Source organism: Coloeus monedula, assembly GCF_965178545.1.
Source record: "Coloeus monedula genome assembly, chromosome: 2".
Taxonomy (NCBI): domain Eukaryota; kingdom Metazoa; phylum Chordata; class Aves; order Passeriformes; family Corvidae; genus Coloeus; species Coloeus monedula.
Window position 1 is genome coordinate 82,848,652 of NC_138782.1, and position 24,651 is coordinate 82,873,302.

At 41.0% G+C, this 24,651-nt stretch overlaps 1 protein-coding gene across 1 annotated transcript; it reads left to right on the forward strand.

The window, feature by feature from the left end:
* The first annotated feature begins 3,146 nt into the window (after nucleotides 1–3,146).
* Nucleotides 3,147–22,389, forward strand: RRAGD (Ras related GTP binding D). The gene is made up of 7 exons (XM_082302737.1): nucleotides 3,147–3,456; nucleotides 9,928–10,223; nucleotides 10,640–10,839; nucleotides 11,815–11,929; nucleotides 17,512–17,654; nucleotides 19,407–19,555; nucleotides 21,478–22,389. The coding sequence occupies exons 1-7, from the start codon at nucleotides 3,309–3,311 to the stop codon at nucleotides 21,627–21,629; spliced, it is 1,203 nt and encodes a 400-aa protein (XP_082158863.1). The 5' UTR covers nucleotides 3,147–3,308; the 3' UTR covers nucleotides 21,630–22,389.
* The last annotated feature ends 2,262 nt before the right edge of the window (nucleotides 22,390–24,651 follow it).

The following is a 24,651-nucleotide window of genomic DNA, read 5'->3' on the forward strand; positions in this document are numbered from 1 at the left end:
GCCTCACCCACCCCTCCAGCTACCACAACATCCCTGGGACCTTCCGCTCACCCAAGGCATGTGTTTGTATGGGCAATTATGGGTGAATGTCAGTAATTCACAAACTGGTAGGGAGGCAAGTTAGACAGGACCATCTGTAGACGCTGGTAGAGGAGAAAGGAGTTTGTATGAGTAGGCTGAGTAAAATGATAAAAGTGGGACTGGAAGAAGGAGAAAATAGAAAACAAGCAGCTGTTCCCCATACAATGCCTGGTCGCTTTCAAAGGCTCTTTCTCTGGCTTGAAGGCATTCTCAGGATGCCCTAAATGAACTGATGCCCTAAACAAGCTAAACAATGAAGTATCACAGCCACTTCCTAGTTATGTCATGAATACATTCTTTTGAATGTTTTTTCAGATTACTCTATTTATGCCTTTTTCACTAAGCAATTACTATGGTAGTCATTGTTCTGTAGCAATAGTCATACCATAGGTTCACATCAAAACCCTTGGTGCTCCCCACAAATGACTGACTGGATTTACTGTTCTGATGCCTCCCTGATCTCAGCAAGGCTTTGTCAAAACTCCAACATTAATCTGAAGTCTGGTGTCATTACCGAAGTTAAAGAGTAGTTGCTAAAACACATAAAAATGCACTGTGATTCTTCACACTACAATTCTGTTTGCTTATTTCCATATTCAGGATAGGCTTACTTCATGTGAATTTTATTTAATTTGATATTGTGCAAAATTCTAATGTAGAAATAGAAGTATTTCTGTGAGTAACAGTTAATCTGTATGTTAATTAAGTTCCATATATGTAAAAGTTTGCAGAACTATTTTGGTTATGTTTGATCATTATGATTGAGAAACAAGATGTTAGCACGTTGTAGAAAAAGGCTTTCTTGGCACTGATCTGTGAACAATGTATTTTATGGAAATTTTCACTCTTTAGCAGGAACAGGACAAGACCCTATCATGATCTTGCAAACCTAGATGCAGATAGGCTCCTTGATTGCATGGATGTCAGTGGGACCATTCCCTGTGCTTAATTGACATTAACCATTTCTAATCCAGACAGTCCGTTTTGTATTTTTCTGGATTTTTTTTTCTAGTGGGAAGAGAAATGAATGAAACAGAAAGTATATCATGTCTATGAACTACAGCTCTCCATGGACACAGTCACATCTAACACTGTACATGTCATATATGCAAAGAATCAACCTCTTATTTACCTGCCCCTACTACAAGTCCTGTGACTGAAGGCTGGGTGCTGTTTCATTATGTGCACCCAGCTTCAAAGTCAAGTGACCCGACTAAAGGAAAAGGAGAAAAAGGCCCAGTGCAGAGGGGACTGAAAACAACCTGGTGGCAAAAGGACAGAGGAGGAGCAAGCCCTGAGGCTTATGTCAAGGGATTGGCAGAAGTTCCTCAGCCCTACTCTAAAAGCCTATCCGGCAATGGGCCTGGAGTCTACATGGCTTTGAACCTGAAGCTGTGGTCAGGTAGGAGGTCAGCTGCGAGAAGGTTGTGGGAAGAGCTGCATTGTAACCAGTCCTCTTTTTTAAGTTTCTACAGCCTGATTTAGTATTTAATATATCCAAATTATTCTCTCTCTCATTGGTCATGTTTCATAGCTCTTTGTATAGAAGAAACCTAATACAGACAGATTTCTGGGCAAGACCCAATATCCAAAGCTGGCCTTGAGACCTAACAGCCCTTTGTGCGCATAAGAGGTCAGCTGGTGTGTGAGACATATGGCCCTTCATTACACACCTGGAAACTCTTCCTCTTTCCATCAGTTTTCAGCAGGCTAATGCCTGCCAGGGCTGTCCCAAGACACAATGCTGAAAACATGACTGGTAAAAAAGTCCTGCTCCAAACCTAAGTTCTAATTTCTTTTACAGGGTTTAACTTTGAAACATTTCCCATAATCTTTTAGTACATTGTTAATCTGTTCAAGCAAAACTTCTAAGCAGGTTGATCAGTTGAGAATAAAGGCAGGCATTTCGATAAATATGTATATTAATAGACAAGGGGGATTTCTCCCGCCTCTGAACAGACCTGTACCTCCATTATCTCCAGTGGGTTAGTGCAACACAGAGGTGGGAAAAAATAACCAGCTGCAGGGAAAAACGTGGAGACTCCAAACAGAAATCTAATCATTATAATGAATGCAAGGAGGGAGAACAGGACAAGAAGAAGTAGTAAGAGAGAAACAAAAACACAGGAAAATTTGGTGTTGGTGAATAAGGAATTCAGCTGCCGGTCACCACAGTGGGCAGCATGGGATAACAGCCAGGGACTAACACACACACTCTGGAGCTTAGACTGGTGAAAGACACACTGGTCCCGCCCAGGTCCCACAGTCTCCCACATGCTGAAGGTGTGTAGGGGAGATGCAGGAGAGTCCCGAGTCCATCTTTGGGCTTTGTGCCGGGTGAGATTGCATGACACGACCAAGAAGAGGAGGCTCAGGGGAGACCTTATCACTCTCTTCAACTACCTGAAAGGAGATTGTAGTCAGATAAGGGTTGGACTCTTCTCCCAGGCAACCAGAACGAGAGGACATAGTCTTAAGCTGCCTCAGGGGAAATTTAGGTGGTACATTAGGCAGGAATTCTTCACAGAGAGGGTGATTAGACATTGGAATGGGCTGCCCAGGGAGGTGGTGGAGTCACCGCCCCTGGGGGTGTTTAAGGAAAGCCTGGACGTGATACTTAGTGCCACGGTGTAGTTGAGATGGTGGTGTTTAGTCATAGGTTGGACTCGATGACCTCAGAGGTCTTTTCCAACCTAACTGATTTTATGACTCTAAGGGTTCTGAGCAGGGCTGCTTGTAACAGAAGGGCCAGGTGCCATCTCGGTGCCGCTGCCTGGCACACCTGGCCACTCCGCTCGCCCACCCATGGTGCCCCGCACGCCAGGAGCAGCGCCTCGCATGTGCACCGCTCCCACGGGTGTCCCTCGGGACAGCAGGGCCGGGGCGGGCGGCGGCGGCGCCGGCAGTCCCCGGACCCGCTGGTGAGCCCGGAGCGCCTGGCTATGCCCGGCGGCGCTAGGGTGCCAGCGGCGGGGCTGGGCTTGGGAGCGGGAGCGGGCTCGGGCGAGCGCGGAGGCCCCGGCGGCCCGTGACCGGGCGCGTCAGGTGACGCGGGTCACGCCGCCTCCCCGCCCGCCCCGCCGGCAGCTGCGCCGCGCTCCGCCAGCGCCGTGCGGGGGGAAGGAGGGGAGCGGCGGCGGGCGCGGCGCCAGCGCGGGACCTGCACCCCCGCGCCCCGACCGCCGCAGGCAGAGGGGCCGCGGAGCCCCGCGAGGAGTGCGGCCGGCATGAGCCAGGTGCCGAGGAAGCTGCCGGAGGAGGAAGAGGGGGACGAGGAGGAGGAAGAGGAGGAGGAGATCGTGGGCTTGGCGGGCTACGCCGACAGGGCCGAGTCCTTTTCGGACGGCGACGCGGAGAGCGGCGGCGATGAGGCGTGTGAGTGCCGCTCGCGGCGGCCGCAGCGGCACCGGGGGCGGCGGGGAGCGGCGTGGCAGCGGCCGCGGGGCTGCGGGGGCGGAGGCTGGGGCTCCTCCCGGAGGGCCGAGAGGCAGCATCGGGCTCGGAGGAGAGTGCGGGGCAGCGGCCGGCAACGAGTGTGGGTGTGGAGTGAGGCAGGGCGGGGGCGGGGGTGGGGGTGAGGCCGGGACGGTGGCGGGGGGCACGGGGCAGCCGCCAGGAGGTGAGGTTTGGCGGCCCGTGGATGTGGGTCAGGGAGGAGGCGAGGCGAGGCTCCCCGAGGGGAGCCAGGGACAGCGGTGCGGGGTAGACGAGGCGTCCAGAGGGAGGGCAGGCCCAGTTGGGGACGGGGGTGGGCGCTGAGAGGCCGGGAGGAGCGGGGATGCTGCGGAGGTGGCCATGGGAAGGGCCGGAACGGGGACACCGTACTCGGTGGGTCAGAGGGTGCAGGGAGCTCTGAGGCAGGAGCGGGGCAAGGGCTGACAGGTAACAGGAAGCGTCGGGAAGGAGGAAGGAGGCAAGGGGAGTGCAGGCAAAGTGTGTGTGTGTAATCTCTCATCAGTATTCTTCTTGTCTGGGGTGGGAGTTATTACTTATTAGAAGCCACAGCCTGGTGATGTGACCCGAGTGTGCCAAGGAGGTGGGGGGTTGGGTGTCACGCTATAAAAGGCAGCGGCCACACGCAGCTCTGTGTCCGGGGCTCCTCCGCAGCTGCGAGTGTCAGTCCCACGGTGGCAGGCTCTGCTAAATGTCTGTCTGTGCTTGTGAGGACCCGCGTTACTCACTGCATGTCCGTGGCAGTATGGATGGTGATGCTAAGAAGGACGGGCTTACCAGGAAAAGCAGTCTCATTCAGTAGAAAAAGGAAATGCCAGCTCAGAGCCTGTTGCGTTCATTCAGAGCCTGAATTCATTCTTCTGAGACATATTTCACAAAGGAGCTTGGAGAACTCTCAGTTTAGCAGGATAAAAAAAGAAGTGCTTTTTTATAAGAGCATAATAAAAGGCCACATGTTTTAAGTCTACTTCTATATTAGTGTGTGGAACTCTTCTCCTTAAAGGCCCAGTCCTACAGGCTGCCATGGGAGGTGCTGCATTGACTAATGTAATTTTGGGGAGGGGAGGAAGGTCAGTGCTTTGAGTATAAGCCTTCATGGTTAAAAGCCATAGGAATGTTAGACTGTAAGGGTATAACTGAGACTAAATAAAGTCTTACTTGAACCTGCTAAAGAACTGCCTTCATTTTGATGCAAAGAGAAGAAATTCTAATTAATTTCTTTAGTGCTACACTGAGTTAATATTTTCTGTAGAAAGTAATCCGTATTCTGTGTTCAGATGAATTTATTTGGATATTTCTGAATAGGAACTTGTTAGACTGCTAAAAATTGCAATTGCTTTTTTACAATAACACCAAAATATTGTACTTAACAGAAAAAAACCTTTACATAGTGAATAGTAGGAGAAGACAGTCCATTGCAGGGACTTTTTTACGCAGGATTAAAACAAAATCTATTTTAACTGTCCAGATTCCCTGGTTTTCTGTTGCATTTTGAATTGTCTGGAGAAAGAGACATACAGCATCTGAAATGGAGGGGGTTGGGATTCAGGTCTGTGTTTTGTGTAACACTGGGCTGCAGGGCAAGAGGCTTTCCCTTATATTTTGTCCTCTCTTCCTGGCTCTGTACAGCAAGTAGTCCAAAATTCAGTATCACAGCCTTCACTTTTCTACAAAGAAAGAATGAAAAGGGCAGTATAAGAAGGACGACTTCAATGCATGGCTGTTGACAGTGAAGAGAGAAGCCAGGCTTAAAAGTAAAAGCATAATTGATTCTTGTAAGCATGCAGAAGATTTCAAAACTCCATATTGGTCATCTCTCACTCCATACTGGGTTTGTGTCTCCAGCTTCAATGGCTAAAACCATGGCTCTTGTCCTTAGCTTACACATATTCAGAGACTTGAAAACACTAAAATTTACATAAAGCCTAGTCAAATTTTTTTAATATGCAATTAAAAAGTGTTTAGAAGCAGGGAAGCCCTCTGCAGAGTGTCCAAGGAAGTGGCTTTAAGACATTGCATTGCAGAGTGCTGCACTTGAGGCAGTGTGGAACCAGGTCTTCTGGTTCTGAGTCTTTTCTGTAGCCACAAGAATTTCCTTCCACCAGGCGTTTCTTCAATGTCTATAAACCCACAGTAGCTGAACAGCCTTCTTTATTGCATACAAGCTTTTTCTGTTAACTCTTTAGTCTCAGGCCATGTGTTAGAGTTGAAGATGTTCATTGTATGTGTTTTGTAAGGGCATTGTCTTGACAGCAATCCAAAGTGCTGCAAATACCACAGTCACAGTAGTACTGGAAATGCTACAAGATGAATGGGTTTGAAGGTAAGAGTAGAAAGTTTGGGACGGCTACCTCTCCTTTACACAGAAATGGTTAAAACTTAATATAACTGCATTAGTGGGAAAAAAACCACATTATTAGCTGTATTAGTTCAAAGCTAGACTCCAAGGCTTGTTACTTGCGGATGGTAACATGAGCGAAACAATTCCTTTTGGCTTTATGTTACTTGAACAGATGAGCTGTGATGTTTTTTATTTGGATGTTTGAAAGCTGGTGGGATGTACAGAACATGGCATCCCCATCCCATACACCTGGGAAGCACTGATAGTCACCTGCTTTGATAATTAATTGCAGTTGATCTGGAATTCAGGATGGGCTTCAAAAACTGTTTTAGTTATCCATGTGTATCTAATAGCATAAAGGAGATATTAAAGTATTTGTTCTGTACTGTGCATCCTGGTGAGACAGGTCGGGACTGCTGCGTGGAGTTCTCAACTCCTCAGAGCTGTGCTCTTCTGCATGTTGCAATGCATGCAAAACACACTCCCTAAGCTAGGACACAACTGCAGTTAACAGAAGTTTTGTAAGGAATTGAGTGCTTCTCTAGTGGAAAGTGCTTTTAGGTTTGTTGAGTTAAATTCGTGAATACTTCAAAGGATATAGTCTCTAACCAGCATGGCTTCTGTTCTTTATGGCTGCTTAGAAAAGTTGAAATATGAAGGGCTGTTGATATGCATTAGAGACTGGCATTTTACATTTACTTTTTGCAGAAGTGAATGAAGCAGGAAATGTGTTGCATCTCACAATAGGGAAAAATATCTTTCCCGTTATAGAACAGAGAAGAGTTTAGTGTTTCTCTTGGGCATATTATGATCTCACTCAGTAACCTAGACTGGGAAGTTGCAGTGATACATCTACTGGCATTTCTGTGGCAAATTAAAAAAGGAGTTGTCAAGTACTCCTGCAAAGGAATGTGGGCAGGCAAAGCATCGTCCAATTCCTTTACATATAAGGTAATCTCTTAACTCTCTCTGAGAGGGAAGTGCTATAGAAGCCTTGCTATCTCATCAGGTTTGGATGATACTCTTAACATTTCCCTGTCTTTGAACTGGCAGGATTTCAAAAGCTAAATAACAGTCTTACTAGCAGAAGAGCTGGTCTTCATTCTTCTCATCGCTAATTCTGTTTGCAGTTGCAACTGTATTTTTTTTTAGTATGGCTTTAATAGAAAGCAATTTCTTGGTATTAAGCATTACAATCAGTAAAAATCTTAACAGCCTGGAATAATTTAATACAACAACATAAAACCACCAAGTTATTTAAAATACTTCTTCAGATATATGTGGGTTTTTAGCTTGTTTCTTAAAGAAAAGGAAGTTAGGTAGGTAGCCTGTCCTCAGGTTGTCTCGTCAGTGGTCAGAACCTTGGAAACTGCTGTCCACCTTCAACCAAATTTGAACAAAAGACGTCTTAAAGTTTATTAAGTTCCCACAAGTTTGAGGAAAACTGGCATTCAGAAGAGAGGAGAAAGCTAAATGAAGTGTCCTCAGAGGAACAGGGGAGCAGCTTTGTGTTTTCTCTGTGGCAGCAGCTGGCAGACGGGTGTACACGGTGTAGCCAGCTGAAATGTGCTGAGCTCCAGATCAGCCACAGCATGTCATATCTGTTATTTGGAGGAGATGTCATAAGACATACAGGAGGAAGTTGGTGTTATTGTGGTGGGAAGAGGAAGGGGACACAAAGTACAAATCCATGGTAGATGAGACTTTGTAAGTTCAGTTGTGTACAGAGCAAATGGGAGGCTTTTTTTTTTTTTTGAAACATGCAATAAAACCTCAACCTGAAGACTGTTCTTTATATGCTTTTATAAAGTCTGTTTAAAGCTTTGGATAAATTATTTTCCATTCTGATGGCCAAAAATCAGAGTGAGATGGAGGATACACCATTAAATCTTGCATGTTTGGTTTGGTTAATTGACAACACAGTACCCCCAAAACATAAAATTTTGTTACATCATCTTAGAGCTGATGTTTTCTGTAGGTGTGAAGTGTTGTAGGGCACATGTTTCTCTCAGCCACAGGAGGTACTACCCCTATTCAAGTTGATGGGAAGAGTAGAGCAGCATGTTGACCTCAGTTTCTTACCTCCTATATTTGTTGTGTGTGGATCAGCAGAAGTGGCTGTGTTTGTAGGATGAGATTCTTACAGTTACCTATCCCTGTTCTGCCTGAAGGCATTTCCCCTGTGCACTACTCCTGCCTGGCAGTGCTCATGTGTGATAATTGACAAGACCACAGTAAGTGGTAATAACTGCCAAGGCTTTTCAATTGTATTTGAAATGGACAGTATCCCACCGATATGAGTTGAAAACTCCTGTCAGTCACTGGTGCCACGGGGCTACACCGAGTGGCACAACCTCCCACAAGCCAGTAGATGGTGCCAGGAGATGTTTTATGCTAACACTGCAATACCTTCAGTTTGAGAAGCTCTACTTCTCTGTCACTCAAATTGGGAGGCACAAACAGACCTGGACATGCTTCTGTACCTTCCTGGCAGACATACCCTGCTCTTGTGTTTCTGGAAGCTGTGAATGAGGCTTGAGGGACACAAGAAGACACAAGATGTGGTCACCACTCCTGGGTGCAAAACATGTTCCTAGGAAAGATTCCTTTAAGCTTTCCATCTTTTTTGGCGGAGAGGGCTATGTAATAAATTGACAGGTTCAAATTGTTGCTAAGGTTTATTGGTTTGGATTTTCATATTTTGGGAGTAAAGCTTAATGTATGCAGGGCATATTCAAGAATTATGCATGTGAATAAATATGTGCCAGTTTTCCGCAATTCAAAACCTACCCAGCAGAAAAAGGGAAGGAAATGCAATGCAATTATGTTGTGCTATGAAGTATTATCTGAATAGTCTGTAGTGCAATGGTTGGGAGGTCTACCAAACATCACTAGATTGTTGTGTGATCAGTAGCCTGTTAGCCTGTTGTGTGATCGGTATTTTAAACCTGACCTCTGTGTACTCGGAGTTGTACTCTGTGGATTTAGCACTGACAACTCATTTTTTTGTGTTGCTTGTGTTTGGCACTGCAGAAAGTTTCACAGAGGTGTAGAAAGCTTTTTACTTACAAGGGCAGTGCTATTTCACCTCAGCACCAAAAGACATTTCAAAGTTACAGGCCAACTAAATGCAGCAATTTAGACTGCTGTAGGTGTTTTGATTGGAGATTCCTGAAGCTAAAGTTGGTGTGCCTACAGGAATGGATAGCTATGCATTCATGTCCTTAGAGATATAACAGCATAGTTAGAACTGCTTGATGCTGATATAACTTGCATCAGCACCAGGAAAAGTGGTACCAATTTCAAACTGGGGTAGGTAACACAATGAAACTCCTGTGTTTCCAGGCCTTTGTTTTACAAATAGGCAGATGATACGCTGTAATCTTATTTATTGGGTAACAAAACTTTACAGACTGTAACACAAATTACTGAGCAGCAGGTGAAATCCTAAGCACCTTAGAAAAGGACTCCTCGTGAGCTCAGTATTGCACGTTCCAACATAGAAGAATTGTGTGCCTGCTGAGTTGAACTCTTCCTGTAGCTCCTTGCATTTGTGATTTCATTGATTTATTTATTTATTGGTTGGTTGATTTTAGAGAAGGGAAGCCCTCAGGTAGGAAGATCATGCAGAAGTACTTAACACAGTCTTACTCTGTTCTTCCAGCAGTGTGATGTAGCTATCAGCTGAAAAGGGTATTTGTTATCAGATGATACTCTTAAAGAAGAATATATCTGGCATAGTGTTAATTAGAGTAAAATTAGGTATTTTAGGATGTCTGTGTGTGATAACAGATTTTTCACGTACAAACAGAGCAGTCAAGGCTTCTACAGTTTGTGTCTTAGAGGTGAGAAGTAGATTTTCTGATAGTATAGCCTAAGGGGCAAATAAGTTAAAATGCCTGTAGCACTGCTCTCTAAGCTTAAACATTGGTAACATTTGCATAAATTCAAATAAAAATTTCCTGAAAATAAATATCAAATGCATGTTATCTGGCAGTTTCTAATTATATTGCCATAGTATATTCCTTTTCTTCTTGTGTGGTTTTATTCAGTTTTGGATTTCAATGATCCCTTCAGTACTGAAGTTAAGCCAAGAATCCTGCTCATGGGATTGAGAAGAAGTGGAAAGTCTTCCATTCAGAAAGTTGTCTTTCACAAAATGTCGCCGAATGAGACTCTCTTCTTGGAGAGCACAAACAAGATCTGCAGAGAGGATGTTTCCAACAGCTCCTTTGTCAACTTTCAAATATGGGATTTTCCTGGGCAAATTGACTTCTTTGACCCTACGTTTGATTATGAGATGATTTTCAGAGGCACTGGAGCACTGATATTTGTTATTGATTCTCAGGTAAAAAAAGGGGCTTTAAGCTACTCTTTTCTTTTCTTCCTTCAGCAATAGACAAATGGGTTGGAAAGCATAAGGTTTTTTCAAAGCAAATAAATAATCTACATCACAAACACACATTAAAAGAAGTCATTAAAACTTGAAGAGCTGCTTGGCTATTTTTAATCTCTCTCTGCAGTATGTTCAGAAGTTTAACTAATTTGTTTTAACATCTCAAGGTTCTTACTCAGATTCCTCAGTGCTGACAGCATGAGATTGGTGCACATGCTGGATGTAGGCTCAGGCTTCTACTTATAAAACATAAAAAAAATTAAGCTGTTGTTGAGCTGTAGTACTATCTAAAAATAAGTATCATAAAATTTAATACATATATTTTAAAATACTTTCATAACTTGTAGCTCTTCTTTTTCCTTTATTAGGATGATTATATGGAAGCATTAGCTCGGCTGCATCTTACTGTGACCAGAGCCTATAAAGTGAATCCAGATATCAACTTTGAAATCTTTATCCATAAAGTGGATGGTTTATCTGATGATCACAAGATTGAAACGCAGAGGGATATTCACCAGAGGGCAAATGATGACCTTGCAGATGCTGGATTGGAGAAGATTCACCTCAGGTGAGAAAAGCTGCTGTGCAGAGAATGCTAAAGAGGAGAGCAGTTCATTTGACAAGTTACCATTTTCTGTTTTCTTGAAGTAGCAGGCAATGTGCTTTTGATCTGTGAAGGAAAGGGATAATCAGAGATGCTACATTTGACCTGAGCCAAAGTATCTTATTTCTGATTGCTGTCTCGGAGTGAAAGATGGAGAGCTGCTTAATAACAGATGACAAACATGCCAGAGTCCTTTCAGTTTTTGCTGCAGTTGCTGTCTTGAAATAAGTTGGCTTGGACAGTGACAGCAACCAGTAGAGTTCCAGGCAGTGGAGTGTATGCCACTACATCACTTCTGCCTTCTTTGAGAGCTCTCTGCCACACAGTCCCCTCCCAGTCGCTCATCCTCACTGCTGCAGCTGGCTTGGAGCCACTTGGGAGGACCTGTGCTGTATTCTTGCCTTGTGTCTTCTGGTAAAGTGGATTACTGTAGCAAATAGTGACAAATAGTGGACTTCTGCAGGCTGGGAACCAGAGGACATCAATTTGTCATGGCTTTCTTAGCACTTTAAAGCCAAATACAAATACATTAAAAAGAGAGGCCTGCTCTGCGAACATGCCAGCTTTAGAGCTCTTAACTACTCGACTGCATCACTACACTGATAAATGGGTCCACAGCTTTCAAAAATTAGATCACAACAGACATAGTCAGTAATACTCCCCTCCTGCAATTTGATAAATAGTTTTGTAAGGATACCAGCATGGGAGTCGCATTAAAAAGTTCTACATCAAGGTCTAGGTTTCAGTGTCTAGGCTGGGGTTTTTTTAATAGAGAGATGAAGTCCTGTGCTGCAATCATATCGTGACTTTTGATCACAGGGTAATTGCATTACTATAGGCACTTACTGTTTGACAATATTTTATTTCACTCATATTATGAAAGGTACATCATGTTCACAGTATGTGCTAAAAGGAAAATGTGGTGACGTTTTTTTCCAGCTTTTATCTGACAAGCATATATGATCATTCTATATTTGAAGCATTTAGCAAAGTGGTACAGAAACTGATTCCACAGCTCCCAACACTGGAAAACCTGCTTAACATCTTTATTTCAGTAAGTACTTACCATATCCTTTGTCTGTAGATCTGGCTATGTCCAACATGCATGTTCAGATACTCTGTGCACTGCCTTCTTAGAGATCATGAGCAGTGTGAACTCTCAGAGAAAGTATCAGAACTTAGTTGAAATGCACCTCCATGCAGCTTGGCCTCACCTCCCTTTCTATTAAACAGCATTGGTGATCAGCTGAGATACTCACAGTATTTCCTGAGTCACATTGTAGCCTCAATCTGAATGTTGCAAAAGTCTGTGCTGCATGCATTTGTTTAAATTGTGCTTAAAACTTGTATGAATAAATACTTTAAAGACATAATCTAGTCCAACCTCATTTGTGGAGCTGTCTATAGTGCTTCCCAGAATTAATTTTACTTTGTATCAGAAGTTTACCAAGCTTAAGAAAATCTTCTTACGTTGCGAAATTTTTAGACGTAGCGTCTACCACAATTTTTACCACTTCCATAGTTACTCTGAAGGCCAGTTAGGGAGCTTTGTATCTCTAGTGGTTTGTTATCACTGTGGAAGAGATTGCTTGCTCCACTCTTCTTGTATGTCTGATCCCTTCCTTTCCTTTGTAGTGGTTCTGACACTCACCTGTTCCCTCCTGGGGTTTCTATGACATGCACTTATGCACTCTTTAATTTAGTTAAAAGCAGGTGGTGGTGGAGTCCAACATGCTCTTGTTATGACACAAGGTAAGAGATGGAAACATGGGGCAATGAGTGAAGGGGAGCACAGTGAGTAGGTTGTGAAAAGGGGAAACTCCCTATTTTAGTGGTCATAGTGGCTCCAAAAACTGCACCCTTTCTCACAGTATTCTAATTTTGCACTTGGATCTAGCACTAATTTCTGAAGCTTCAATTTCCAAGCAAGGTATTTTGTTGTGTCTTTTTGTGATTTTGACATAAGAAATTATTATTCTCTTACTATTAAACAACATATTTATACTGTTTCATAATGAATGGTTTACTACAAAGATCAGTTTCTTCCAAACCAGCTGGACTGTATATTAGTTATTATCACGTAGTCTCAAAACTCCATGACAGAAAGGTAATGAAGAAATGATGCCAACAATTCTAGACCATTTAGATAGTGGTTTTGGCACACAGTCTTACAGAGAAAGCTGTCTGAATAACAGTCTTCCTTGTGCCAGAGTCACCCCAGTCCCTCATTGTGTGTCAGAGCTTTGTATGGAGTCTCCTCACTGTTTGGACTTGGTGAAGGGTTTGTACAGAATCTCCACATGAACTGAGCACAAGGAGCTTCCTGAATGACTGATGACAGTTGCTCATGTGTCTGGAACACCCAGCCCCAATCATACCTTGAATATCAGGTATAATTTGTAAGGAAGAACAAGTACTTCAAATAAATGGGAAGTCCAGAAAAGCAAGGGCAGTGTGCTATTTCGCCTGTTCAGTATGGGAAAGAGTCTCAGACTGTTTCTTGGCTCCAGTTTCTTGGTGACCAAGGGCCACGTGTAGCTGCATCACTATGCTCAGAGCATGCTTGTATCTTCTGTCTGTAGACAGAGAGACTCAGAATGATTGTTTAAAACCACAGGAAGATTAAACATTGTTCTCCCGTATACAATTAGTTAGGGGGTGCTTCTTTACCTTGGCAACTTAGTAACAACAAATTTTGGCATGGATTTTGGTCACACCCTACCTCAGGAAGCCAGCGTGTTGGATATCAGGGTGTGGGTGTATTCGTGTTCTACTTTTGGTTTTGCAGCAGCATTCATGAGGAAGTGCTTTCATACATGCCATGGAGAGTTCTAACACAAAAACTTGACGATTACAAAAATAGACCTGCAATCACTCTCAGGTTCACAGCAGGTTTTTGCCTAAGTTTATAATGCCACAGTGTGCAAGCATGTTTAAGGAACCATCAGTGTGATAATACTGCTTCTGCATTCTTTAATTTAACTACTTGTAAGTCATAAAATAACAGTTTGTTTGGCACTCAAAATCCATGTAAATCTTACCTAACGCACTTACCAGCTTCATATAGAAGGATGCCTGTTTCTTAATTACTGTCGCCTTATCAACCAGTCAAGCTGTGTGACATGGGAATGTGTATTTTCATTTGAGGGTTGTTTGGTTTGTTTCGAGGGATATTAAAATGTATGCATAAAATGAAACAATTATTAAAGTAAAAATAAAATTATGTACAGGTTTGATCATTTAATGACTTAAATTTTGTAATCTGTAAATTCAAAGGTAGTGCTTTAAATTAATTCATGAAATCTGCTGTTTGATGTAAGACCTGTTTAAATAATTGTCCAAAATCAATTCCTAACTGGATGTGACTGGCAATATCCTCTTAAGTTCTTCTGAGAATCACTTTTTAGGGCCAGATTCTGGCTTACTCTTTATACTTTAAAGACAGAAAAAGATAGGCCTGCTTACCTATCCTAGGAATTGGAGTAATACTACCACTTTTACTGAACCCATTCTATTTAACGAATAGAAGCTGTCTTCTACATCATCATGCATACAACAAATAGTTGAGAAACATGGTTTGAATTTCAAGTACCTCATGATCTTTACCTATCCAAAATAAAATTTCATATATTCATTGCAGATTTTTTACAATGTCTTGGTTCAGATTAACCATGGAATATTGTTACGTTGATTCAGAGTGCTTTTAGCACATTTTACTACATCATCTCTTCAGACTGTAGGGTTGTGTCAGAGAGAACTGGTGTTTATTGAGACCCTGCTCTCGTTTAATCAGTGGCAGCCCTTCATTCAGTGAGGAACCCACCTGCTCTAGTAACAGAAACAGTTGATTTTTTATTGCCATTTTCCCTGAGTATTAATGATATAATGTCTCTTTGAATAGTACTTTTTATCCACCTTTTCCTGGGTTTTTTATGACTTGTTATTATTGTTTCTACAATTTCTGTTTGGGTTTTTTCGGGGCTGGGGGTGGAGCGAGGACGGTGTTGAGTAATTTCCACACAAAAATTTTGGGAACTCCTCTGATTTTTCGGTTACAGTTGTAATAAAAACCCTGGCAAATGAAATATTTGAAGACATGTGGGTACAATTTAGTGGTTACTACTCCTGGCAGTCCATCCTACCATTTCACAGAGATTTCTGTCACCATAAAAAGTTCTAAGGAAGCAAATACGTGCAGTTTCTCAGCAGGTCCTACCACAATGGATGAGTTGCAATTGAAAACAAGCTTAAGTTAAGAGACCAATTTTTGCCCTTACCAGCACGGGTAATGGCTGGCATGGCAAACGTCTCAAGATGAGAACTTTCTGAACTGTCACTGCAAGTACAGGCAGGCTGCAGCACCTGGAGCTCTGAGATGAAAACATCACTTCTCATTGTTAAACGTTACTATATTGTCACTGACATCCTAATAATTTAAAGTGCATCTTAGCGGTGCAATTGTACAGGTGAAATTGTTGCTATGTCTCTCTTTGTGTAATACAGAATTTTGTAATTGACTTCTCCAGAATGACACTGCAGGTCTCATGTTCCAGCTTCTTCTGTCTGAAATTACTTGTATTTTCAAATACAATTTTGGCCACTAATTACAGCTATGTACTTACATGATATTTCAAGTGAATCTTGTAATTAATCTTATTTGACAGCATCTGTTGAACTGTGTGAGGTGCTGTCAGAATTACTGTTTAAAAAGTAAAATTACGGAACTACCATATGTGGCCAGAACAACCAGCATAAATATGCATACATTTTTGTTCTTTGTGCTCAAAGAACATAGATTCATAGAGCCCTGTAGGCTGAAAGTGACCTTTAGAGGTCAGCTGCTGTTCAGAGTCAGGCCAGTTACAGCAAGCTGGTTATGGCTGGGTCCAGTTCAGCTTTGTGCATTTGGAAGGATAGAAACTCTACAAACTCTCAGTTCAGCATGCTTCCAATCCTTCACCACTCTTACCTTTTTTTTTTCCTTACATCAAGTCAGAATTTCAGCCTGTGCCTTTTGCCTTCTATCCTTCAACATTGTAGCTCTGAGAAGAGTTTGGCTCTGGCTTCTCTGAACCCTTACATTAGATATTGTAGATAGCAATGAGCCTTCTCTTCTTCAGGTTGAACAAAGCCATTTCTCTTAGACTTTCCTTGTACATCCTGTGCTTCAGCCCATATACTTAAGGTATCCACAGTGTATATTTGTTTTGATATTTTTTATTACTGACTTATTGAAATATGCCGCTCAGAGAGTCTTTTCCATTATGAAATGCAAGAAATTCACCTCTATACTCTGTTATTACTAATGGATGTTTGCAGCCTTAGCTCTGTGTGCAGTGATGGAAGAATGATGCCTTTTAAAGAAGAAAATGCCACTGGCCATTGTTCAATAGCATATATAGTGTTGGAAATTTTTCTGGCTATTTCAGGAAATATGGAAAGCAGGAGAGTCACTTTAGTCACTTAACTATGTGTTAAATAGTTGACTTAGAAAAGAAAGAAGAAAAAAAAGGAAAAGTTCTGTAACTACAAAAGAAGCTGAAACTGTTAAAACTTGTTAGGGATTTTCAGTGTGGTTTTTGGTGGTTACAAAACTACTGTGGCAGCAGTCCTAACCCATGTTAAAAAGGGAATCCCATATATGGAGACAATTCAGTTGGATGAAGAAAGTTGCTTGTCTTCCGGTATAGGTGGATACTGAAGTGTATTCTATAACTTTAGCAATACTGGGAAATTGCCCTTTCTTTTCATGCTGGGACAACTGCTCAGGTGTAATCCCTTGATATCCAGATAGCCAGCAAGGCTACTGTTTTCAGTTAAGCCGTACACATTTTTTTTCCAGGAAGCAGAGCCTTATGGCAGTTCACCTTATCTACACAAAGGGTAAGAGCTAGCATTCCTGGCTAGCTTCTCAGAGCTGTGGATACGATACATCTCCAGTATGGAGAGCATCTTAACCAGCTTGGCAAGATGACAGGAACATAGCTGTCATCACTTTAACAAGCCTTAGCATTTTAAACATGGTTTTAACCACCAGTGCTACATGAAACCTGAAGGCACCATCAAAACACTGGTCTTTCTCCTGTGGTCCTAAAAGATGTTCTACAGAACCAGACAGTAGAACAGCTACAGACCAATGAAAAAAATTCTTAGTTTCTTTGAGAGATCAGTTCCTGAACAATACTGTCTTCTTTGTCCATCAGTGTTTTCTTTCCTTTGTTTCTATCTTCTTATATTTCCAGCTAGAAAAACTTTGGATTCCAGCTTTCTTTTATGTCTGTTGCTACAATTAAAACGCCAAAAGCTTGAACTTGGAAGGTTTTTCTTACCCCCCTTGCTCCCCCGCATTTTCCACTGAAAAGAAATGTACTCTCTCCAGGTGGAGAAGTTTGGGAGTGTAATTTGGCATTATGTCTGCTCAGAGGCAGATACTGCTGGAAGGTCTGTGAGCACTGTGGTTTGTTACAAATATGACAGTGCTGTATGTACAGTTCTTTCAAAATGAGCTTGATTGCAGTTTAACTTCTTTAGCCTAGTTGTTTTGTACAGCAGGCAAGTAAGGGAGCAAAAAAGCTTGGTGTTAATTTGAAAGCGTGGCTTCCACTTTTTTTTTCTTTTTTTTCTTCTCTTGAATAGAATTCTGGGATTGAAAAAGCGTTTTTATTTGATGTAGTCAGTAAGATCTATATTGCAACGGACAGCACTCCAGTGGATATGCAAACTTACGAGCTCTGCTGTGATATGATAGATGTCGTGATTGACATTTCTTGTATATATGGGTAAGTAAATTATTAATGTTTTCCATAAAGTTGTGTACTGGCAATCTGAATAGCCTCAAAATTAGAGTGATGTGGGTATAAACAATAATGAGAATGGGTAATTTGCCAGGAGAGGGGAGGAGGAAGCGGCTGGCTTCTGAGGGACTGATCCTTCCCAGCAACAAGCACTGCTCCGTGTTCAGCCTCTTTTGTGAGCATCTTCCTCTTTCTATGCTAATAATTTTATTTGGAGGAAGAAGTGGGAAGAAACCAACCTAAAATAAAAGGAAACATCATCTTTTTGTTCCCTAGGGATGAAGTCAACAGAAGGATGCCTCCTGTTCTAAAAAGAAGTGGGGCCATATTTAGTTTCATTTAATAGCCAGTGGCCTCTAATTACCTCAGAGAGTTGTTTCACTCTCACTTCAGTTCCCTGTTTGTCCTCTATTCCCTACATAACCTTTCTGGTTTTTTTCAGTTTCCCCTTCTTATACATTAGCAAGTGGGAATCTCCTGGGCTGGCATGTACATCTCCTTGCAAGCTATGTTTTCAGTGGCTTGGCCCTTGGCTAAATGTAATGCCAGCCATTCCTAGGAAAGGCAGGAGCACATGAAGAGTTAGTGCATTAAGATGCTTACACTTGGAGGCCAATGCACAGCATGCTTAGAGAGTGGTGGGCTGAGGTAGCTGTGCATTTGTACCCACTGACAGACTTGCACTCTTGGAGAAGGTACAAGGGAGAGTCCTGGTGCAGATGTGCAGTAAGCACTGGAGCAATAAACTGTTGAATACTTACCTAAAATCTCTGAAGTTTGTATATTCTACTGTGCATTTCAGATTTTGGAGTCATCACTTCAGTAACTGTATAAGAACTTGTTTTACAGAGGTATAAAATAAAGGATGGCTGATTTTTATAGAGAGAAAGATGCTGCTGTGTAGTTCAAAAGACTGTCCATTTAATAATTATCTGTACAACACCACTTGTGGGGCTCTTTATTTACAAAATATCATTCTGCCACTGGTTGTGTAGCCATTTAGCATTTATCACCAGAGATCTGCTTGCCACTTTTTAGTTACAGACCAAAGACATGATACTACAATTAATTTCTTGTCCTCTGTTCCTGTGGAACTTAATATATTATTGAGACTAATTGTTCTGGGAGATTGGTGACAACTACCCATTTAACAATCTCTGTGTGTGCATTCAGGAATGAGGATAAAATTACAATGTTACAACATACAAAAACATAATACAGTGATCATCATGACACAGCATCTGTGAAGGAGAAATCTCTTTTCATAATACGATGTTGCAAAAGCCAACATCTCATGAGGAAAGTCTCATGATGTCTTAAACTATCAGTCAGCCACCACCGCTCAAGCAAGGTTACTGGGTTTGGACTTACCAGTACAGACCTACTGTTTCACATGTTTATGATGTCATAATATAAAGCACTGATTAAAAGAAAAGCAGCCTTGTGGCAAATGGCTTGTAACTTACAGAGGAAAAATAAGGTTCCAGTTCAGGCACGTGGCAACCAAACAATCTGATTTCTAGCTCCAGATCTAAGGTTTGGTGTGTGATCGGATAAACAATCTCTTTGTCTTCTTAGTTTACGTAGTGTGTAGTTTGAAGAAGAGATCCCCTGAAAGGTTAAAATGAAGATTTCATAAAGTTTGAGATTCTTTGGTGGGAGAACCAATGTAGCAGTACTTTTGCTAGCTAATCTGGTGTCTTACCTTTTCTTGTTTGTTTGAATATTGCTCTTTAGGCTTAAAGATGATGGCACTGGAACTCCTTATGACAAAGAATCAATGGCAATCATAAAACTGAATAATACAACTGTCCTTTATTTAAAAGAGGTGACAAAATTCCTCGCTCTTGTTTGTTTTGTCAGAGAAGAAAGCTTTGAGAGAAAAGGTATTTTCCCCTTTTGTGGTATTGCATTAATTTTCCCTTGTATTACTGAGTTAATGAATAACTGAGGTTGTTACTAGCTGTTAACAGTTTCTAACAGTATGATAAATATTGAGGTAAGTACAGCTTGATAAAGCTTACATAACATGTTTAAAGGCATGAAGTACTTGTGTTGGCATTAAGATGGGATGAAATCATAAGCATATTTGACAACATTCTGATACGAAAGCATTTGAAAACTTACATCCGATGCAGTAAAGCTTCCACCTGCAACTGTAGACTGTGTTTGTTTGTCTTGACTGACACTGATTTGTAACTGTTGATACCAGCATACACATTTGGAATAGCTTCCCTGCTTGCCAAGGGAAAATTTTTGAAACTGGCTGATAGATTGTTCTTGCTTTTCTTATATCTGAAAGGAGGTTTTTGAAAAGTTGCATATTTTGGACCTAGTCCTGTTTAGGACTGCTTTAATATTTTGTAGTTAAAGTGCATAAAATTTCCTTGTTGTCTCTCTGACCCTGGTCAAGGTCAATACTGAACCCTTACTTCATGATCTCTCTGCTCACTGGCACGATGTTCACTGAGTTACTGGTCTTTGTGACATGCCCTGAGACCAAAACTCAACAGTGGAAGAGCAAGCCGTCATCTGGGCTTGTGTGCCCCATCTTGTGCTATTAATTCACCAGTCAGTGTTGGTGTGTTTGTGAATGCAGCACTTGTACCGTGTCTGCTGGGCTGTTTGACAGCCTGGTGAGCTTCTGGTAGAACTTAAACTGGTCAAATGTCTCTTCCATACCTCTACCATCTTTATTGCATATGAATGTTGGATGCAGACACTTTCTGTTGTAAGCATAAAAAGTGTTATTTCTGCATACTTACTAGCAGCACTGTTTCAGAAAAGACACCATGGTGAATAAACAGCCATTAGGGTTTGTCCATAACTGTGTGAGGTTGTTGTGTCTGCATAGTTGGGAAACTTGGTAGCCTGCACTCTTCTGCAGTTCAGTTCTGGTATTATTGTGGAGATGAGCTTTTTATGCCTCATGATTTCCAAGTAATATTTTGTCTGAACTCTAGGGAGAGGGAAGATAATTCCTGGGAAAAAACCCCAAAGTGTAACATGGTGGATTTAAACCACTTAAAAATATGTATCTCCTGTTAGGGAAATTGAAGTGGAAAATGCTGCAGTATTTAAGAAAGCTGATGGCATTAACATTGAATGAGGTCATGAGCTCAGTACCAAAATTCTAAAATTGTATTGTGGTATTACAGAATTGTAGCACTCAGTAAGTCTTCCAATTGACTACCTATATGGCTTTACAGCTTTTCTGTGGGATCACATTCAGCCCACTGACATGGTAATGTGATCTGCCTATTATGTAAGTATCTAACCTAACAGCATGTCTATTGTGTTGTTTTTTAATTACAATGTAAGATGAAATAGAGCTGGCTGAGATTTGGTAATAGTTCTATCAAATATCCATTTCAAAGTTTATGTATTGTCAAAAAAGGAACATTTCTTGATTAATAGATGCTACTTATTTCTATCACAGTTATTTCCAAAATGACACCATATTTTATGAAAGATTTCAGTTTTTCTTCTAGTATACTGAGCACTTTTTCAAAGCCCTTTATGAAATTAAGGCTCTGTTATCTGCCAATGAACTTCTATTTGTTTTCTCTTAAAACTTGCAGGTATATTTAATAGCAGACATGGTATCAAGCTGTAATGCTTACTGAATTATTTGTATTTATCAAATATGCTTTTGCTTAGCACAGAAGAAATTCCTGGACAGTTTACTGAATATGACTTCCAGACAGAGAGTATGGTATTTCACTAAACATAGAATATAAGCAATATTTTCATTACCTTATTTATATGAATGTCCTTATTAATATGTAAAACATTTCTGTCTCTGTAGGATTAATAGACTACAATTTCCATTGTTTTCGAAAAGCCATACAAGAAGTGTTTGAAGTAAGAATGAAAGTAGTAAGATCTCGAAAACATCAAAGCCACCTACAAAAAAATAAAAGACCCACTCCCAATGGGACACCAAGAATGCCACTGTAACTGAGGTTTTCTGGCAAAGTGGCAAGCAAAGTTTTCAGGAAGTTGATGTGACTTCTGCATCTCATTGCACTGAGTGAAGAGGAGAACAAATGGGACTGATGTATTATATGAATTTTCCCTGAACGTTCAGAAAGCACTGTTTAAATATTTTTATCCAATCAGTTTTTTTCATATAGTGAGCACTTTGAGCAAAATGTTGTATATATAAACATTGAGGTGAACACTTGTAAGAATTTTCTTAATATATGCTGTAAACCTTTTTCATGCCATATTAAGAAAAAACAGCTGTGACAGAAATACTGGGTACATAATTTGCACTTTTTCATGTTTTCCTTGTGGAGTTGGACTTTGATAAACTTAGGTTTTTTGGTGATTTTGATGCATGGTGTCAGGTAAAATGTATGCTGTAGTTTATTTACCTGCTACAATCAAATTGGTTAGTAAACAATTAAGAAAACTTGGTACAATGCCTTTTTAAATTTGTGACAACTAATACCTAACATTCATACAGATCTAATTTCATATATTTTTCAATTTGTAAACTGAAGAATAATATTGAAGTATTACAGCAATAAGCACCTTACCAGGGATCGTAACTGGTAGGTAAATATTAGCTTTTATAAAACAGGCTTTTGGCCAAATTTCATCCAGAGTTCTCCTTAACACTGGTCATGCCCTCTCTTGGGTCTGTTTTTATTATTTACCTCAGCATATACCACTAAAATACCTTTCTATAAAGATGATTGTTTTGTAAAATGGCTCTATGTTGCACTGGTATTTTTCTAAGGCTTCAGAGGAGTATGTTGTATCTGTACGGCTGGATTTACATGGCTAAGTTTGTGTTGAGAGCCTGCACATGTACAGTTGGCGCAGTGAAGAATCTGTATGTATTTCCACCCTGATGTTCTGATGTACTGATAAGTCATAAAGATGTGAGCACTGGGTTCTGATTCCCTCTAATGGGTACATCTGTGACTGAAATCAAGACGAGACCATTAAATGAGGACTGGACAATCTACCTGCTGTAATAATCAGCCTACATTACTACTTCTTATTTTAATATTGAATATGGGGAGATTTACCACAGGATCAGCCAGGACAGCAAGCACTCTCAAACCTAAAAAGAAGCAACACTTACTTTCCATGTTCTGTATTCAGTGTTTTTGTTTAATTAGTGATACAAAACTATAGTTTCTAGTTGGAAGGGAAACTTTTTTTTACCAATTGCATGCATAGTCCAGTGATTTTGTTGGCAGCTTTTGGGAGTGAGAAGAACTTGACCAGAATGGGAGGCAGCTTGCTGTACACCAGGAACAGGTAAGGGGAAATGTACCTTATTCACAGCTAATCTGCCCCTAGCCAAAATAGCTGTGGAGGCAGGCAGGAGGATCGAACCAATAGCTCTGTCAAGAGTTGTGTGGTAAGTAATGCAGTTCTAGGTGCTCAGGAAGGTAAGAAATATTGATAATAGTGAAAACCACTGATCCTGGTGCTGGTGTGAAGAATAGTGACAGTAGCTGTAGTCAAACCAGTGTGTTTTCAAAAACACAGAGTTCAGATTCCTTTTGGTACTGTCACCAGTAATAGCTTAGTTGAGGGCAATTCTTCTGACTAGCCCCTCAGGTAAAGTAATGGAAAGCTGTTTTCAGAGTTCACCAAAGCAGTGATGGGTAAGAAGCACCTTTTGGCAGCTTTCCACAGGACTTTCAATTTGTTGAGATCCACCACTGGGTCACAATTTCTGTCTGCTCTTCACTCCTACACGTATCCAGGTGTAGGTGGCTATGTGGGACTAAGAACACCTACCAGGCTGGGCCAGATTTTTTCTTAATGTGTAAATAAAGTATCTCATCATAGTGGCTATGGTGTGAGTCATAACTGAATGTAGCTTCCATATATTTGGCCTGAATTCCATGTAGTCATGCATGCCCTTGTATTAGAGACCATCAGCTTGTTTAAGACAGTGGAGTTAGCTCTTGCAGTCCCCCTTAGAATTTGGAATAGACTATCTAGCATGATTTAGTGAAGGTGACTTTAGCCAAGATAAAATTTCCATTTGGATATTATCAGAGTAAGTATAATTTTCATCAGATTACTTCTGTTTCAAATATAAAATTGAAAGAATTTTAAAAATTCATTCGTTTTAGTGTTTAACTTCGGTATTTTCAGGTTAGGTGATGACTCATTTCACTTTTGAGTAATCATTTTGTAATATTCTAGCTGAAGTGATTGAGTACTGAGTGAGGCATTCTTTTTAAGAACATATTTTAAAACTTGCTTTTTCTTTTAAAAAACTTTATTTTAAATTTTATTGAGATTCTAGTTTTTATTTTAAAGAAGTGAAATACCCCATGTGCTACAAGAGCCACTTAGGACAAGGCAGTGTTGATACACCTTTTCTAAAATTAGAAATTGTGCAAGAAGTAATTACTTTCCAAATAGTCCAGTATTTCTATAGTACCTGATTCAAGAGTCTCCATTTTTTATTTATCGTTGGAGTATTACTGCAACCCTAGGGTATATCACCGCGTCCCGCAGCCGTAGGGAGGAGGAGAGAAGATCCAGCAGGCAGGAATTGTGCAGCAAGATTGATTCATTTAATTATTTTACAAACTTTTATAGACTTTTTTCTTCATAGTCCAATTGGACAAGGATCAGCCACCCCTTGGGTGATTGGCTAAAATCCTAAAACATCCATTGTCAAAATATTTTTCTACTATACCATAAACAAGGCTTTTCAAGGCTGCAGGTGTTTGGTTGTTTACATAACTCTGCCACTATCTCTGTGAGAGAGAAAAGTCTCTCATGGACTTAGAAAATAGCAAGAAAATCCTTGCTAGCAGCATTTTTGTATCCACATTGGAGTTGACTAAAAATGCTAGGGACCATTAGTGAACTAGCCCTGCAATTTTAAAACACTGGTTTATAATAAACCTAAACCAATTTAGTATCTCACAGACATTTTAAAGTCAGGAGCTAGATAACTATACAATAGTTATATCCAAGAACTTGTTATAGTTGA

Bases quoted from the DNA above. Each gene is read 5' to 3' on its own strand.
- RRAGD (XM_082302737.1), top strand. From the start codon at position 3,309: ATGAGCCAGGTGCCGAGGAAGCTGCCGGAGGAGGAAGAGGGGGACGAG. The intron at 10,840-11,814 runs GTGAGAAAAGCT...GTTTTTTTCCAG, and splicing joins TTGGAGAAGATTCACCTCAG to CTTTTATCTGACAAGCATAT. The intron at 17,655-19,406 runs GTAAGTAAATTA...ATTGCTCTTTAG, and splicing joins GACATTTCTTGTATATATGG to GCTTAAAGATGATGGCACTG.